At 35.7% G+C, this 17,994-nt stretch overlaps 1 protein-coding gene and 1 pseudogene across 1 annotated transcript in view; both read left to right on the top strand.

Annotated features, from left to right (window-relative positions):
* SCML2 (Scm polycomb group protein like 2) overlaps positions 1–17,994 on the top strand; it is a 71,932-nt gene that overhangs the window by 48,485 nt on the left and 5,453 nt on the right. Inside the window, exons 10-14 of the mRNA XM_028523015.2 lie at positions 5,032–5,146; positions 9,300–9,503; positions 10,400–10,582; positions 16,378–16,491; positions 17,164–17,406. Coding sequence (XP_028378816.1) covers positions 5,032–5,146; positions 9,300–9,503; positions 10,400–10,582; positions 16,378–16,491; positions 17,164–17,406 — 859 coding nt within the window. The remainder of the gene's footprint in view (positions 1–5,031; positions 5,147–9,299; positions 9,504–10,399; positions 10,583–16,377; positions 16,492–17,163; positions 17,407–17,994) is intronic.
* On the top strand, positions 116–1,188 carry LOC114505137 (annotated as a pseudogene).

Below are 17,994 nucleotides of genomic sequence, written 5' to 3'. Positions count from 1 at the left end.
GTCCAGCGCAGAACAGAGTGGCCGCTGGACATGCCTAATGTTGTGTTCTGAGGAGTGGCCAGTGGCGTAATGGAGTGGGACAGGGACCACTTACACTGAGAAGGACCAGGAAAAGCACGTACCAGAGGTGGAAGTCCGAGTCAAACATAGGAAGACAGCCTCACTGAGCAACCAAGAGTGTCAGCTGTACCCGAGGCAATCTTAGCAGCAGCAAGTACCTGGTGGAACTGACGCAAGCATTCTTAGCTGAGTCATCAAGAGTGAGTTAAGACAGTCTCGGAACATCCAAGGTAGTTGATTCTAAGCAAAAACAAAAACAGGCTCTGCCTACTGTTTGAAGTTTCTGCCCCAGCTTGCATTGTTTGCAGCAGAACCTGCATCATATTTTTACTTGTAGCCTTCACTTTGGTCTTAAAGGATTGTGCAGCTTTATTCTGGACATTGGATTTGGTAGAACAGCAATCCTGCCTTGGGGAAACAGCAGCAAGATGCTGAAGCACATCAACTATAGAATGAAATGTATCCTGCAAGATGACAGAATCTTCGTTGGCACCTTTAAGGCTTTTGACAAGTATATGAACTTGGTCCTCTCTGATTGTGATGAATTCAGGAAGATGAAGCCAAAGAATGTGAAGCAGCCATGCACAGTGTGAATAAATGGTTTTGGGTGTGGCATTGCTGTATAGGGAGAATTTGATTTTCGTGAGTGTGGAGGTACCTCACTCCAAAGATACTGGCATTGTTTGAGTACCACTTCCTGGAGCTGCAGGAGGCCCTGGGGTTGGCAGGGCCACTGGCAGAGGAATACCAACTGGTGTTCCAATTCCCCAGGCTCCTGCTAGATTAGCAGGCCCTGTCTAAGGGGTTGGGGGCCCATCCCAGCAGGTAATGACTCCACAGGGAAGAGGCACCGTAGCAGCTATTGCAGTTGCAGCCATTGCCAGTATTGCTGGAGCTCCAACTCAATACCCACCAAATTGGGGAAATCCCTCTACCCCTTTGGGCCGAGCAACCTCACCTACAAGCATTATGGCTCCTCTAACTGGTATGAGACCACCCATGGGATCACCAGTTGGGTTTCCCCCTGCTTGAGGGATGCCAGTAGGCATACTCCCTCCAGCAGTGAAACCCTCTCCCTTAGGAATTAGAAATCCACCTCCCCTAGGAGTAAGTCCCCCAAGACCCTAGAATACTATTGATCCTTAGTCACTTTTTTCCTTCAGTGTGTCTTGTGAAACTGTGTAGAGTGTTTGTGACCTTTTAGTCTCCTCACATAGAGCAATTAAACTGGGGTGGGGGGAACACTTGAAAGTACTGCATGGGTGTATTGATATGTTCAGGCCAGTTTATTTGCAACTTAGTACACTTTAAAATCATCATGAAGTGAATTTTACCGTACATAAATTATACCTCAATAAACTGGGGGAATCAATGTGGTCAACTTAATGATGCTAGAGTTATATTGAATTTAACTGATTTCCCCAAAGAAAACAACTCAAACCTGAAAGTAATAGAAAAAGCAGCTCCCTGAAGACACTGAGACTGAATGGAAACTGACAGACTCTGGGGGTGGGAGGAAGTATACACAGGAAGGGGGGAGTTATACAAGATTCTATATCTGCCAAAAATACCCTTCAAGAATTAAGGGAAACTAAAAGGTTACATTTTCAGATAAATCATGCTTAGAGAATTCATCACTGGTAGACAAGCACTATAAGAAATGCTAAAGGAAGTTTATCTCTTGGTAAATGCAAATGGCTTCTTTTTGGCATTTTTCTTCATAGTTTCTTTATTATAATGTAACTTTAAAGTAATAATTAGCCCTGGCTGGTGTGGCTCAGTAGATTGAGCACCAGCCTGCGAACCAAAGGGTCACCAGTTCAATTCCTGGTCAGGGTACATGCCTGGGTTGTGGGCCAGGTCCCCAGTTGGGGGTGCATAAGAGGCAACTGCACATTGATATTTCTCTTCCTCTCTTTCTCCCTCTTGTTCCCTCTGTAAAAAGAAATAAAATCTTAAAAAAGTAAAGTAATGATTATAGTTGTATGGGGTTTATAACATATGTAGATATAACACATAAAATAATCACAGTATAAAGTCTTGGGTTGGATGACATGAATTTGTATAAATATACAGCTTCAACATTTTATGTCAAGTAGTACAGTATTAACTTTATGTCGGTTGAACATTGTAATCCCCAGGGTATATTGTAAAAACAAATGCAAAGAAGTATAGCTAAAAAGCCATTGGGAAAATTAAAATGAAACTCTAAGGCATATGTAAGTTATCAAAAAAAAAGATAAGAAAGAGGAATAGAGGAGCAAAACAGAGGAGACAAATAGAAAATGGTAGACCTAGACACAAACATATTAATAATTACTTGAAAAGTTAGTGGGCTAAGCTCTCTAATTAAAAGATAGTTTAAGAATGTGAAGTGATTTTATATATATGTCACATAGAAACAGACAACAGTTTAGAGATAGCCAGAGAAAGGCGGGTAGGGTAGGTGAAGATGGGAAAAGAGGGAAAATGTGGATGGAAAGAGACTTTTCTTAGGGTGATGGACACATGATGCAGTGTGCAGATGATGTTTTATTGAGTTGTACACTTGAAACCTTTATGGTTCTGTGAAATAATATCACCCCAATAGTTTTTTTAAAAAGACAGAGCTTATCAAAATGGATTTTAAAAAGACCAATATATATCCTGTCTATAAGAGATACACTCTAAATATACAAAGAATCTTCCAAGGTCTATTAGAATTGAAATAAATTTCAGCAGTATTACCTTAATCTGAGTTTAGTCATTTGACACCAACAGATAAAACATTTCTGTTTTGTTTCAACTGTTTGCAGTATGGAGCAACATGATGGAACCATTTTGATTTAAAACATTTATATTAATACTGATATTTTAATTTTAAAAAGCATTCAAAATTTATATAAATCAAAATAAAAATAAAGTCAATAAAATGGAATATAAAGATAAAATCATCAATATTGAAAAAATCAAATAAGCCAATTATTCCAATGTAAATCATTAGCAGATGAAATTTTTCACATTAAAAGTAAATTATATACAATAGCCAATATTTGGAAGCAGCCCAAGTGTCCATCAGTAATGAATGGATAAAACAGCTATGGGACATTTACACAAGGAATACTACTCAGCCTTAAAAAAGAAGAAAATTTTACCCTTGGCGACAGCATGGATGGACCTGGAGGACATTATGCTAATAAAATAAGCCAGTCAGAGAATGACAAGTACCATATGATTTCACTAATTTGTGGAATCTTATGAACAAACTGAACTAACAAGCAAAATAGAGACAGACTCATAGATAGAGAGCAGGCTGACAGCTCTGGGGAATATTGGAGGGGTGGAAGGATTGAGCAAAAAGGGAAGGAAAAAAACTCATGGACAACAGTGTGGTAATTGTGGGGAGGAGGGAGATGGGTGGAGTTGGAAGAGGGTATAGGGGCAGTAAATGGTGATGGAAAAAAAAGTCCCTTGCAATGGAAACAAAATTGCATAAAATTAAGAAAAGTTAATGAAATGTAAAGGGAAATAATATTTTAAATGCAGTAAAAATTAAAATGTATTAAGGGTGTCAATTGATACATGTTTAATGCATATTTTCAAGCTTCTGAAAGTCTGTGTGATTAGTTGGTATAATGGTGATGATAGACAATAACTCCAAAAAGTTTCTCTTGACTCCTTTATTTTGAAATAATGCCAATGTTAATTTGACAATTTTGAAGAGATATTTTTGAAAATACTGTTTATATGGTGATGGGGAGGGGCAAGGGACAGACACTATAATTTTTGGATTATAAACTATTTTTTGTTTCAAATGAAGCATTTCAATTCACTTTCATCTTCTCTAGCTTCATTGTTTCATCATGAAAAGATGAAGATTTTAATGCAGTTACTTATCTCCTTGTTCCAGTACTGTCGTGTCATAGTTTAGTTATTTAGAAAGTCTTTGAACCAGAGTAAGAATTATTCTTGCAATAGACTCTTTCCTTACAACTATTTCCCCTCTCCCCTTAAAGGATTCTAGAGGTGTAGAAACATGTTTTCCAAATAAATGTACATTTGTTTAATTTATCATATTAATGCAAATATACTATTTTGGTATGTCTTAAGTCAAAGGATTCACATTTCAGATTTTTAAAACAGTGAAAGAACAAGAGATATCAACACTAGTGATTTAATACTTAAAAATTAACATGGTTTACTAGAATGCTATAAATCAAATGGCAGTCATTAATTTAAACAAATAAAGAAAAATCCAACAACATTGGTTGTTGTCCTATGTTTACCTCCTTGTTCCTGCCTTTTAAATATCCTTTCATTACTTTTTCTACACACAAGAGCCCCTTCTCTGATATTGGAGAGCCATGTTTGAAATGGCTCCTAAAAAACCTTAAGAATTGATATAAAATAAAAAAAGCACTAGTAATGTTTAACAAAGCCCAGAAGACATTTGTTTCTTACATATGATAGGCATAATTTTGTGGACAAGCAACTTGTAATGTCAGAATTATCATATGTAATATGGCAAAATGTAGACTAGATACAGTAAAAACCAGATGAGTGACTGCTTTCTAGAGATAAGTCTGTCCTCTGTCTTGTTGAGGCCTCACCCGCATTTGATGTATTGCTAAATTATATTAACAGACTTTGTTTAGCAGTGTGAAAAAAACTTGTCTTATGGGGAACCTCAAAAAATAAAACAAGTTTTACAGAGTTAACTATTTCGGCTAAGATGTGACCAGTTGGAGCAGGAGTACTACTGGGAATCTCGGCCTCTTGGTCTTTCTCTCTCCCACCTGACCAGATCATGGGTCTCTCTGAGGAGCACAGTGTGAAAAGTACTGCATTTTGCGACACACACACACACACATGCACGCGCGCGCGGGTTTCCAACCCTGAGGACTTCTGGAAACTTATCATTTGTGGACCAGTTATGTCCATTTTCTTATTACCTTACATAAGAATTCTTTTTTTTCTTTTTTTTTTAAACAGGAAAAAAGTCCTATTCCATGTTCCACATCTTCACCTGTAAGGATGATGACCAGAGGCCGTGGTGTCGTATATAAGGATCCCCCTCCTGGGTCATATAAAATAGTGATGTCTACAGGTAAATTAGTATGTTTAAGAGAGTATAAAATTACTTGTATTTTATTCTGTATCATATTTAGTATCTTTGAAGTCCTGGAAGTAAAATAATAATGGGACAAAAAGATGATAATAAACATTTTGTTAAGCATTTTTCATATCAAAATTTTTTGAAATTTTGATTGTTCCTTTTTTTGAAATCAAGTCACTTTTTATTGTTCTATTACAGTTGTACCAGTTTTCCCTGTTGCTCTCCCCTTCCCCGCCCTTAAAAATGATTATTGTAACATATCTCCTTTTGTCAGTTTATTATTTCTGATTTTCAGTTCATTAGCAGGAGAGAGTACCTAAACAAGTATGACACAAAGGAGATAAAAAATAGAAATCCTTGTTTAACTTGTGCTCAGTAGAACTGTGTCCATGCCATTAGCATCACAGGTTAAGTTTTTTATAGCTATTTCATGTCTGTAACAGAATCCATCCTTCCTCTGGCTTTTGCCAGAAAGTTGCATCATGATAAATTTCAACAAAGCAAAAGTGAGATTAATGGGTTTTTATTGGACTCAATATAGACTATGTGTGTGTGTGTGTGTGTGTGTGTATATATATATATATTAAAATTTTATAATTTAAAATAATGGGGAATAGATTAAGATAATGTGCTTGTTGATTTAGTGGAGTACTATATTTTATATTTGGTAATGCACTCTCATATTGTTATGTTCCTTGTTGATTTGTGTTTCTTGGTTCCCAGTGAAGAAAATTTATGGAAAATTGATATTTGTAATTGCTTCTAAATCATATGCTTTTATTATATTAAGGAAAAGCATTTATTTTTAAATTTTCTTCAGTGACCCTTGGTATGTATATAAAGAACATTTTTTCTTTTCTTTTTTTTAAATTGTTGTTCAAGTACAGTTGTCTTCATTTTCCTACCACCACTCCTCCCCACCCTACCCATCCCAGCCTCCCACCCTTAATCCTTCCCACTTTGACTTTGTCCATGTGTCTGTGTTTTATATATGTTCCTTGACGACCCTTTCCCTATTTTCCCCTATTATCCCTCTCCCCTCTGGTTACTGTCAGTTTGGTTTTTTCTTAAAAGTTAATGAAAAAATTTCTCTAGGTCATTAGAATTTACTGTGACATATGTCTTAAGTTACTTGGTTACTTTAGACAATTTAATGAAGGTGAAGTATTGGTGATTTAAAATAAATCCAGTCCAAAAAGGAGTACACTAACATGACCAGTTTTTTCAATTACAGTTGACATTCAATATTATAGTAGTTTCAAGTGTACAGCATAGTGGTTAGACATTTATATAATTTACAAAGTAATCCTCCCAGTAAACCTAGTCCCTGCCTGGCACCAATACTTAGTTATTACAATATTATTGACTATATTGCCTATGCTGTACTTTATATACCTGTGACTATTTTGTACTTAAACCCTTCACCTTTTCCACCCAGCCTCCAAATTCCCCTTCCATCTGGTAACCATCAGTTTGTTCTCTGTATCTATGAGTCTGTTCAATTTTATTTGTTCATTTGTTTGTTCCTTCAATTCCATATATAACTGAGATCATATGGGATTTATCTCTCTCTGTTGGACTTATTTCACTTAGAATTAGTACCCTGTAGGTCTATCTATTTTGTACCATGGTAAGGTTTCATTCTTTTTTTTATGGAAGAATAGTATTCCATTGTATATATTTATCACATCTTCTTTATCCAATTGTCTATTGATGGACACTTAGATTGTTTCCATATCTTGGCTATTATAAATAATGCTGCAATGAACATAGGGATGCCTGTATCTTTTTGAGTTAGTATTTTGGATTCCTTTTTATAAAGTTTCAATCTCTTTGGTAATGTACTTGTTCATTGATTTTATTTCTGAATTTATTAAACTGTCTAGCTGTGTTTTCTTGCATCATGATGAGCATGATGAGTTTTTTCAGAACTGTAATCTTAAATTCTCATTTAAATCACATATTTCTGGAGATTTTTTATATTCTCTTTGAGCTGCCTGTTTAATTTGGTTATTCATGGTATTTGATGGATTCCTTTTCTGTCTAGGCATCTATGTATGGATTCACTTCTCTAGTAGTGATTTTTAACTGGTGTGCCATGGCAGGCACACTGCTGTGCCACAAGAATTTTTAAAACATGCAAGACCTCTATATTTAGTCAGGGGCACTGACTTCCCTTAGATTTTCAAATAAAAAAAAATGACAACAGCCAACACAACAGTAGCCATATGTTGTGAATGAATCAAAAATTATATGTAGTTTTCTGTCAGAGCAGCAAAAAATACATTTTTGGTGTGCCAAAGAATTTTTGTAATTAGTTTGTGTGTGCCATGAATGAGATAAAAAAGTTTGAAAATTGCTGCCCTAAGTATTTTGACAAAAAGCCTATTTTTTTTTTCAGTAGGTGGCACTGAATCACAAGTTTTTTTGTGTTTGTTTGTTTAACTCTCTTGCACTCCTCTGGCTTTTTACATTTCTGCCAGGTAATGGAAAATGGCCTGTGTTCTCTGGGAAGGTAGCCTCCTTCCTTGTGATCTGGTTGTCCTGGTATCAGGAAAACAACCCTTCAGGGGAATGCAGTGGGTGATGAATTCCGTGAAATTCCAGTGCTGTCCTCCGCAGCCAGATGTTGCTGACAGTGCAGTCTCCAATGTATGAAGGTGGAGTGAACTCGGGGAACTTGGCTGCCTCTGTTGATTTGCCCTCCCAGCAATGGTGACCATCAGACCTCTGCAGTGTTCCCCCTCTGCCTTCTTCACCTGACCTTGGGATTAGTCACAGAGTGTACTCTTTGCACAGGGAAAAAGTTGCTGTAGCACCAGTTCTCAGGTTTGCAGATAACGTGCTCTGCAACCCCACACAAAGGGTGAGGGGAGGCAAGGGAATGTGACCAGGCTCCATGGCTTTGTTTCTCTGTGCAGTGCTGATTGCCAGACAGCTGTGGCTGCACCTTTGTGCTTTGTTGCTGTCCAGGTTGGTGGACTCATCTGCAGCTCATACCACCCACTCCTGCAGGAATGCTCATTAAATCTCTTTGCTCCTCCTGTGAGTGGCAGCCACAGCCTGATTCCTCCTTTCTCTGGGTTGAGAACCACAGTGAGCTCCTGGCTGCAGGGCTGTGTCTGTGGCTCCTCTCGGTTCTTCTTCTCGCCTCCCTGGTTCACTCTCACTTGCCTACTTTTACATGTCTCAATGAGTGAATCTCTCAGACATGTTTGTGCATTGAGCAGGGAGTCCTTTGTTGAGTTATAGCTATTTAAATTGTTGAAACCTCAAGGGCAGACCAAGGGGATCTTTCATGTTGCCATTCCTCTGACATCACTGTGTAAGGTGTTTTAAATTTTGGATATTAACCTGTTTTTGAATGTATCATTAGCAAATATCTTTTCCCATTCAGTAGGTTTTCTCGTGCTGTGCGAAAACTTTAGTTTGATGTAGCCTCATTTGTTTGTTTAGTTTTTGTTTCCCTTGTTTGAGGAGATATATCAGAAAAAAATATTACTAAGAGCAATGTCAGAGTTTACTGCTTATGTTTTCTTCTAGGAGTTTTATGGTTTTATGTCTTACATTGCAGTCTTTAATCCATTTTTGGTTTATTCTTGTATATGGTGTAAGAAAGTGGTCTATTTTTTATTTTTTGTACTGTCCAGTTTTCTTAACATCATTTATTAAGTAGACTGCCTTTACCACATTGTATGTTCTTACCTCTTTTGCCATAGATTAATTGACCATATTAGGCATGGGTTTATTTCTGGGCTCTCTATTCTAATGTGACCAGTTTTGAAAAAATATGTCTATACTGTGTATACAGTTAAAAGATGAAAATATTTATCTTTATATCACTTAATATAATGTATGAATATGTGATGAATTGTTTTAAGTTTTTATTATGGTCAGTTTGGGCACAATTCTGAAAACTGAATAAGCATTTGGATTCTTTTTTTCTAGGTTTGATATCTTTGCACAGATGTAAAAATATATTTTGATACATATTTTTAGGTAGAATACGATCATTGATATTAACTGTGTTTAGGTTCTCTTGAGTGAAGTGTGGCTAGTTAGATATAGTAATTGATTATGTAATATTTGTTTTTTAAACTAATTTCATTGTTTGTTATATCTATAAACACATTTCCCCCTCAAGTCTGTGTCTATATAAATAAACATGGAGACTGCGGCCCTCACCTGGATCACAATAAAATCCAGCAGTTGCCTGACCACTTTGGCCCAGGCCCCGTGAATGTGGTGCTCCGGCGGACTGTGCAGGCCTGTGTAGATTGTGCCATTGAAAGTAAGACTGTTTTTGGACTCCTTAAGACAGATAACCATGACGGAGAAGTGATAACTGGTATGCTCATCTCCTTTTTTATTCAGCTTTTTTCCTAATTTGATTAGAATACACTTCATAGTGTGTAGGTTATTTTATATTTCTAGTCTATTAACTGTTCATAATATCAGAATATTTATTATATTGATCTAATAGAATATTTATGTTATATGTTCACTGACTTTTAATCCAGTTTGTAATGTTTAACCTCACTTTTAAAAAGAACTTTTTAAATTTATTGATTAGAGAGAGAGAGAAGAAACATCGATTTATTGTTCCACTTATTTATGCATTCATTGGTTGCTTTGGGTATGTGCCCTGATTGGGGATCAAACCCACAACCTTGGTGTATCAGGACAATGCTCTAACCAACTGAACTACCCAGGCAGGGCTGGAATGTTTAACTTTGCTTTTAAAATACACAATGTCAGAGTGATACTGGAAGTTGAAATAAAAGGTACATATTATTTGTCTTTTACATGCTTTATTAAGCTCACTGTATACAGAGTACCTTGGTTGATAATAAATTTTATTTAGAAAACAGACATATAAGAAGCTCTAAATAAAAATGTGACTCAAGAAGTGATTAAGAGATAATTATACAGCTTTCATGATTGTGTGATCAGATACTACAACATTTGTGCCCATGGAATGTTTGAAATAGTAGGAAGTATTGTTATAGATCAGTGGGTTTCTGTTATTTGCTTTATGAATATTTTAAAATGAGAATGATTTTACAAATACAGGCAGTTGTATTTTGAGAAGAACTTTTAAAATTTAAGATTATTCCTTTATAAATTACAAAACCCTACAAATTAGAGTTATATTACATTTCCTAAGTTGGTGGCTTGTTTGATAATTATTGTTGTTCTTATCTTTCTGTGACGTAACTTTGACATCTTTCTTTCTTTTAATAGCCTTCTTTGATGGGGAAACTCATTTCATTCAGCTCCCTTCCGTGAACAGTGCATCATTTGCTCTTCGCTTTCTTGAAAACTTGTGCCATAGCCTGCAGTGTGATAACCTTTTGAGTAGTCAGCCTTTTAGTGCTTACAGAGGTAATAGTCATAGTACTGAAGAAGATGACAAAAATAAAACAGGTAAGAGAAAATGTAAAATTTTATACTGTGCTTCTATTTTATGTTACATTTTATAATTAACTCAAGAACCTTGTTTAATTCAGTTTTTCCTTGTGTCCTCAGAATTAACATTTTATCTAAATGATAATTAGACATGCATAATATATATTTGTTTTTGTTCATTCAAAGTGAGAAAGTAATTTCTTAATGTATTTATGATAAACTTGAGAATCAAAACCTAAAAAATATTTCATTGTGGTTTGATTTGCATGTTGAACATCTTTTCATGTGCTTATTGGCTATTTGTATATCTTCTTTGGAGAAATAATCTATTCAAATACTTTGCCCATTTTAAATTGGGTTCTTTAATTTTTATTATATAGAAATATATATTTGTATTTATATATTTATACTTGTCACACATAAGTATAATATACAAAGAATTCTGTATATATCCTGGATACAAATTCCATATCGGATACATGGTTTACGTATACAGGAAGGTGCAAAAGTAGATTTATAGTTGTTCCTATGGAAAATAATATGATTATATAATAATAATAATAATAATAAAACAAACTGTGCTTTACGTACTCACAACTGTAAACCTACTTTTGCCCCACCCTGTATTTTCTTCCATTCTGTAGGTTGTCTTTTCACTTTCTTGATGTTTGTCCTTTGAGGCACAAAAGTGTTTAATTTTGATAAAGTCTAATTTTTCCATTTTTACTTTTGTTTCTTGTGCTTTTGGTGTCATATCTAAGAAAATATTGCTTTAATGCAAGTTCACAAAGATTTACTTCCATTTTGTGTCCTAAGAATTTTATAGCTATTCTCTTTAGGTCATTGATCTGTTTTGAACTAATTTTTGGTTTTGTTTTGGCATAACAGATGTTTTACTTTATATAGTAGTTGAAGGTATCTTTACTTATGTGTGACTTTATAAATTATTAGTACAATGCCCTTATTCACATTTCAGTTACCCATGGCCACTGCAGTCCCAAACTATTAAATGGAAAATTCCAGAAATGACAATTCTTAAGTTTTAAATTGCATGCATACCATTCTGAGTAGCATGATAGAATCTCACTGCCTCACCCAGACACGAATTATCTCTTTGTCCACTGTGACCTCACTGCATATACTATCTGCTCATTAGGATTTAGTAACTGCCTCAGTTATTAGATCTACCATCATGGTATTACAGTGCTTGTGTTCAATTAACCCTTATAGTAACCAAACACTACGTCACAATGCCTACATCATTCAGCTCACTTAATCTCCATCATGTAGACATTGTATCATCTCACATCATCACAAGAAGAAGGGTGAGTACAGTAGAATAAGGTACTTAGAGAGAGAGACCTCATCCATGTAAGTTTTATTATAGTATGTTGTTATAGTTCTAATTTTTTAAGATTCCATTCATTTATTTATTTTTAGAGAGATGGGAAGGGAGGGAGAAGGAGAGGGAAAGAAACATCAATGTGCAAGAGATACATGATCAGTTAGTTGGTTTCCTCTCGCACACCCCCAACTGGGAACCTGGCCCACAACCCAGGTTTGTGCCCTGATGGGGGATTGCACCAGTGACCTTTTGGTTTCCAGGCCAGCACTCAGTCCACTGAGCCACACCAGCCAGGGTTAATTAGCCCTTCTTTTTAATTATGTTATTGTTAATTTTTTACTGTGCCTAATTCATAGATTAAACTTTATCATGGGTATGTACATACAGGAAAAAATCATATATAGAGTTTGATACTATCCATAGTTTCAGGCATTCACTGGGGGTCTTGGAACATATTCCCAACAGGTAAGGGGAGACTGCTGTACTGTCTAGTGTCCTTTCATTTCAACTTGAAGGAGTCCCTTTAGTATTTCTTGTAGGGTAACTCTGCAGTTGAGGAATTCTCTGTTTTTAAAAGCTTCTATTAGCATTTATTTGATGCTGAGTTTACTCCTGGGTCATAAGTTTTTGTTTCTTTAGTTTCTTCTGGAATATATTTTTCTTCTTTGCAACCTCTTCTTCTGGTTTAGGAACAATTTGCTGTCTTTCAGTAAGGATCATCTCCATGTGGCAGGGAGAGTTTATGTATGGGTTAATCTGTCCATGAGCTCTGTAAGTTCTGTGTGGCATCATGGGAGTTTTGTACACATGGATATGCTCAGTGACCAGAGAATCTACATCTAACCCCTTAAGTCAGCATTATTCTTGGCATTTTTAAGCATGTGCAGCAAAAATTCAGTACTCTTTTTGCATCACCAATCTTGTGTCCAGCCCCACTGTTAGGCCTGGACTCACCTGCCAGCTCTACCATTGTAATGATGGATGGTATACATTGCTTCTTGTAAAGTGACATCTTTGGTGGGTTTTTGGATATGTATACCTTTGATGGCCTAAGCATTTTCACAAGGGTTCTTAAAGTGAACACAAAGATTTGAACCTCTTGATTTGCATGATTTTGTGGTGTTTTGTGGGTCAAGTGAATAGCAAACCATTTTCAGAGGTCACCTCAGACCACTATGGGAAGAGTCTCAGTTTTTGTTTATGGAGAATTTCTTACTTTGTCCTTCATTTTTTAAAGGTTACTTTTGCTGAATATAGAATTCTTGGTTGACCATCTTCTTGTTTCAGTGATTTGGATGTGTCCTCCTACTTCCTTTTGTAGTTTGTAGTTAGTTGCTTATCTTATTGAGACTCCTTTGTATAGGATGATATTAGTTTTCTTGTTGATTTCAAAATTCTGTGTTTTGCTTTTGATAGTTTGTGTTTTTTCTGTGTGGATATATTTAAATTTATCCTATTTGGATATTTTTGTGCATTTTAGATGTACAGATTAATGTTTTCCATCAAATTTGGGAAGCTCTTAACCATTGCTTTCAAATATTCTTTCTGCTCCTTTCTCTCTTCTCCTCTGGGACTCTCCCATTATGTGTATTTTGTTATGATTGATGGTATGCCACAGGTCTCTGGCATCTGTTCACTTTTCCTCATTCTTTTTTTCTTTCTGTTCCTCAAACTATATAATTGCAATTGACCTTTCTTTAAAATTGCTGATTCTTCTACTAGTTAAAATCTGCTGTTAAGCCCCTGTAGTAAATTTTTTTCATTTCATTTATTTAATTTTTTAAGTCCCAAATTTCTCTCACTTATTTTTAAAATTTCTTTATTGATAGTCTCTATTTGGTGAGACAGTGTTCTCATACTTTCCTTTAATTGTTTTTAAAAGGCTTTTTTAGAAAATATTTATTTATTTTTAGACAGAGGGGAAGGGAGGGAGAAAAGGAAAGAAACATCAATGTGTAGTTACCTCTCTCACACCCCCACCAGGGACCTGGCCTGCTGTGCCAGCATGTGCTGTGACTGGGAATTGAACCAGTGACCCTTTGGTTTGCAGGCTGGCGCTCAATTCACTGAGCACCTTTTCTTTAATTATTTAGACATGATTTTTGTAAAGTTTTTTGAACATATACAAAATAGCTTGTTTAAAGTCTTCAGTAAGTCCAGTGTCTGGGTTTTCTCAGAAGCAGTTTCTATTGACTGTCTTTTCCCCTATGTATGGGCCGTATTTTCCTATCTTTGCATGTCTCCTAAAGTTTTAATTGAAAACTGGGCATTTTGAAATGATATAATACAGTAGCTCTGATAATTCGATTTCTTCACCATCCCTAGGGTTTGTTGTTGTTGCTGACACAATTTGTTTGTTTAGTGACTTTCCTGGATTAATTTAATGGCTTTCCCTGAGCTAATTTTGTCATGTATGACTACTGAAGTCTTCTCAGTTAGCTTAATGGTCAGCTAATGATTGGACAGGTTATTTCCTTAAATGTCTAAAACTGGTACGTCTCCCAGCCTTTGCCAAGAAGTTTTGTGTGTATTGGGACTTACCTTCAAACTCCCAGGAGGCAGTTTAAAAATCTTTGTGCAGAGTCTGAAGGTCAGCAAGACATGAAAGATTTGGGCCTTCTCTATACTTTGCTGAGTGTGCATAATGCCATCTGGATTCCCAGGAATATCTTGGTGCTTTTCATCCTAATGGACATCTCATTTTCCAGTTTTTCCTTTCAAGCTTTTTGGTTAGCTTCTTATCAGCCCCAACTGGTGCTGCTGCCTTAGGCAGCTGTAATGTTAAACAATTGCCAATTTTTTTTTTACCAATGCCTTGGAGATATTCTGTTCCTACAGAGCAGGCTCTGATTCAGGTCAAATAAAACAAGCCTTGAGATGAAAGATTTTTAGTTATCTGCAAGATTAGTTCAAATAGTGACAGTTCTTTGGGACTAGGGCTTTTGGAGAGCTCCAAACCCATTGTGCCCTTTCCAGTAATTGCTAGGCTACTGGTTTTCATAGCTATTATAGTTGCAAAGGTGTTTGTTTGCAAGGCAGCTGCAAAACTGGGATGAAGGGGGAATGGTACTAGGAAGCTAAAATGTCATATAATTTGCTGTTCTTCCTGAGGTTCGGCCATTTTTTTCGTGAGTAAATGCTTTTTGGATTGTTGTAATCCTTTAGTTAATGTCTAGAGTTTTAAAAAATTTTGATTTTGCCAGTGTTTTCATTATTTTTATGAAGGAGTGGATTTTCAGAAGTCATTAGTCAGTCTTCTGGAAGTGCCTCTCTATGATGACTTTTTCAAGTACTTTTAAAATTATCTGTTTTTTTCCTAGTTATCTCTGCTGGAACAATTTTATACCTCAGTTTACTATAATACCCAGAAAAAGAAATCAGGAGTCAATTTTTATGTTTGTATCAGCACCAGAGAGTAGACCATACACCAGCTTCAAAAAATTTTCATACAAAAAACATTAGAATAATATAAGTAAAATATAAGTAAAGACTTTTTCTGATCTTGCTAAGATCCTGAGGTAAACACATATCTATAGAAAACTATACTTTTGTATTCATGTTTTCTGTGTCATTAAATGGTTTTGAAAAAGTCAATTACATCTTTCCTTTGAATTTAAATATCCTAACTGTAGAAATACTTGGCATTCACCAAAATATGTTTTGCCTGTTGTTTTTATAGTCCATGATTACAAATAAAATCAAGTGGTAAGAGCTCTCTTAGGGTTGTTAGTAGTTGATCAGTAACTTGATGGTTAAAGGTTGCTCATCAGATGATTTTGAGAGGCATGCCTTGGCCCCCAGCCATTTTGAACTAGATGAAGTTTGACTTTGGTACTTTCTCATTTCATTTTTTTCTTCTCTTTTGAGGTCTAGTATCATATTTTTTAGATTTCTATTATACTTTATTTTTCTTTTTAGTTGGAGGTTAAATTAAGGTATTGATTAATATTTAGAGTGTAATCGATAATTTGAATTTTTTAACTTTCAGGATTATGCCTTAAAGGAGTGGTCCTTTAGCTAGAAATGCATTTGGTTGAATGATAAATAAAGCAGGAGAGTTGTTGCAACAATAGCCCTAGGCCAGGATTGTTGCCTATAAAATGGTAGTGTTCATTGTATCCTTATCCTTAACTACTCTGAATTCTTAACTTTTATTGCTCATGGGAACAAATTACCCAGGCCATTTTAGACATATTATACTGGTTTCCTCACTGCCTCCTGAGATCTTTGGATATATGTAATGGCCCTAGAATAAAATAAAGCCTGGACATAATACTTTAAACTCTTGAATATGATGCCACTGAAATATTTAATAGGATGAAATGAACATGTTATTCATAAACAATAGAATAATTGATACATTGTTGATGAAGCCATTGGAAAATGATTTAAAACAAAAGTGTCTTATACTGATGATATGAAAATACTAGAGTATCTTAATTATAACAGACACTTGTTTTGAAAACAGTGAAAGAAGAAGTAACTGAAAAACAAACCGCCAAACGACCTTCTGAGCAACCTGTATCTGATGTGGCTCCTCTTGCTCTTAAGGTCCCCAAAACAGAGATGGTTTCCTCTGAAGGTAAATAGTATTTACATGTCATAGGATTGGGAAGAAAAGTCATTCTCTACCACTTTATGTATCCTCTTGGGTGGTAGTGTTGGAGGTAGGGGGGTATATTTGCCTAAATCATTTTGGCAATCAGGCTACTATTTTGGCAGCTTTGTTGAACAATTCACTTTCTTCAGAAGGGCACAATTGTTGTTTCTCCTTAGATTAAAAAACAAACCATTGCAGTAAAATTTTTTCATTCAGCTTTATATTGCTGAAAGCGGATAGAGGAATAGAAAAACCCAGTACCTTTTTCCAGTGAAAGTTTTCAGTGCCCAAGTAGTATGCAAATGTTAGAAACCGACTGTGTGATCATAATACAACAAATAGTTGTAAGGAATGGCATTTCTAAAGATGAATGCTTTAGTGAGGTGTTCACAGCCTTGGTGGAAAAAGTGTCATGGGATGGTTGCCATGGGAACTGTAGGTGATGTCATAGAATAAATTTGGATATCAGCACAGTGTCTATTACTATAAACACCAAGAAGGGGATGGACATATACTTCTTGTTAAAGGTTTGTGGTTCAGTATAGCATGGCTTAAGTGAATTGTTAAAAATTAGGAAAATTTTGACCTTTTCATAGTATTTGAACTGTATGTGAATCTGTTGAAGATAAATCACCTTTGTCTTTTTTCTTTCAGAAGAACTATTTTCTTCTGAGGCAAATAGCACATCCACAGAGGAGCACCTTCCTATAGAGCATGAGGACCCACCACTAGATCCAGAAAAGTATTGTAATCCTGAAAACAGAGCTCCAATGAGCACTGATACCACAGTCTCTAAGAATTTTTATCAAAGTGTGCCAGGCTCCTCAAGTTCAGCACTAGTGGATCCATTCTCCACCATGAGTGGTCCCCATGAATTCCAGATGCAGAACAGAGAAGGTATATTTAAAAGTGATTTTCAATCAATGTGTTTGTTTTTCCCCTTAAGGTTTCCATGCCTAATAACATCCCTAGGAATGTATCATATTGGAGAAAGTGCCAAATTGAGGAAGTTAGGGTTATCACTCTGAAAGCCAAGCCACTATAATGCTGATTGCCTCGGTATAGATTGCCTCTGCTTTAGAGTGATGTGGTTTGTAGAGGGTCTGAAGATAGAAGGACTAGTGTACTCTGAATTTTTAGGTATTTTTTCACAGAACATGAACTTTTGAAGACAGGCCTTCTTAGTATAAAAGGCTCTAAAAGGTTACCTCTAATGTTGAATGTCTGACTTCCACATGTGTTCCTGACACTACCGTGCCAAAGTAGCCTGTATTGGGGCTTGAGAAGACTGGGAATGGAAAGAATAACAATAACATTATTTAATAGTAGTTACTTAATAGTAATAAAAGTCATCATTATCTTCATCACTATCTGACATTATGTGCTGGGCAAATAATATTTTACAAAGCCTTGTACATTGCACCTTTATAATAATTCTTTGAGATGGAGGTGCTGGTAAACATTTTTAGGTGAAAAATCTGAGAA

This window comes from Phyllostomus discolor, chromosome X (genome assembly GCF_004126475.2).
Source record: "Phyllostomus discolor isolate MPI-MPIP mPhyDis1 chromosome X, mPhyDis1.pri.v3, whole genome shotgun sequence".
Taxonomy (NCBI): domain Eukaryota; kingdom Metazoa; phylum Chordata; class Mammalia; order Chiroptera; family Phyllostomidae; genus Phyllostomus; species Phyllostomus discolor.
Note: the sequence above shows the minus strand (reverse complement) of the source record. Positions and strands in the feature narration are given on the sequence as shown.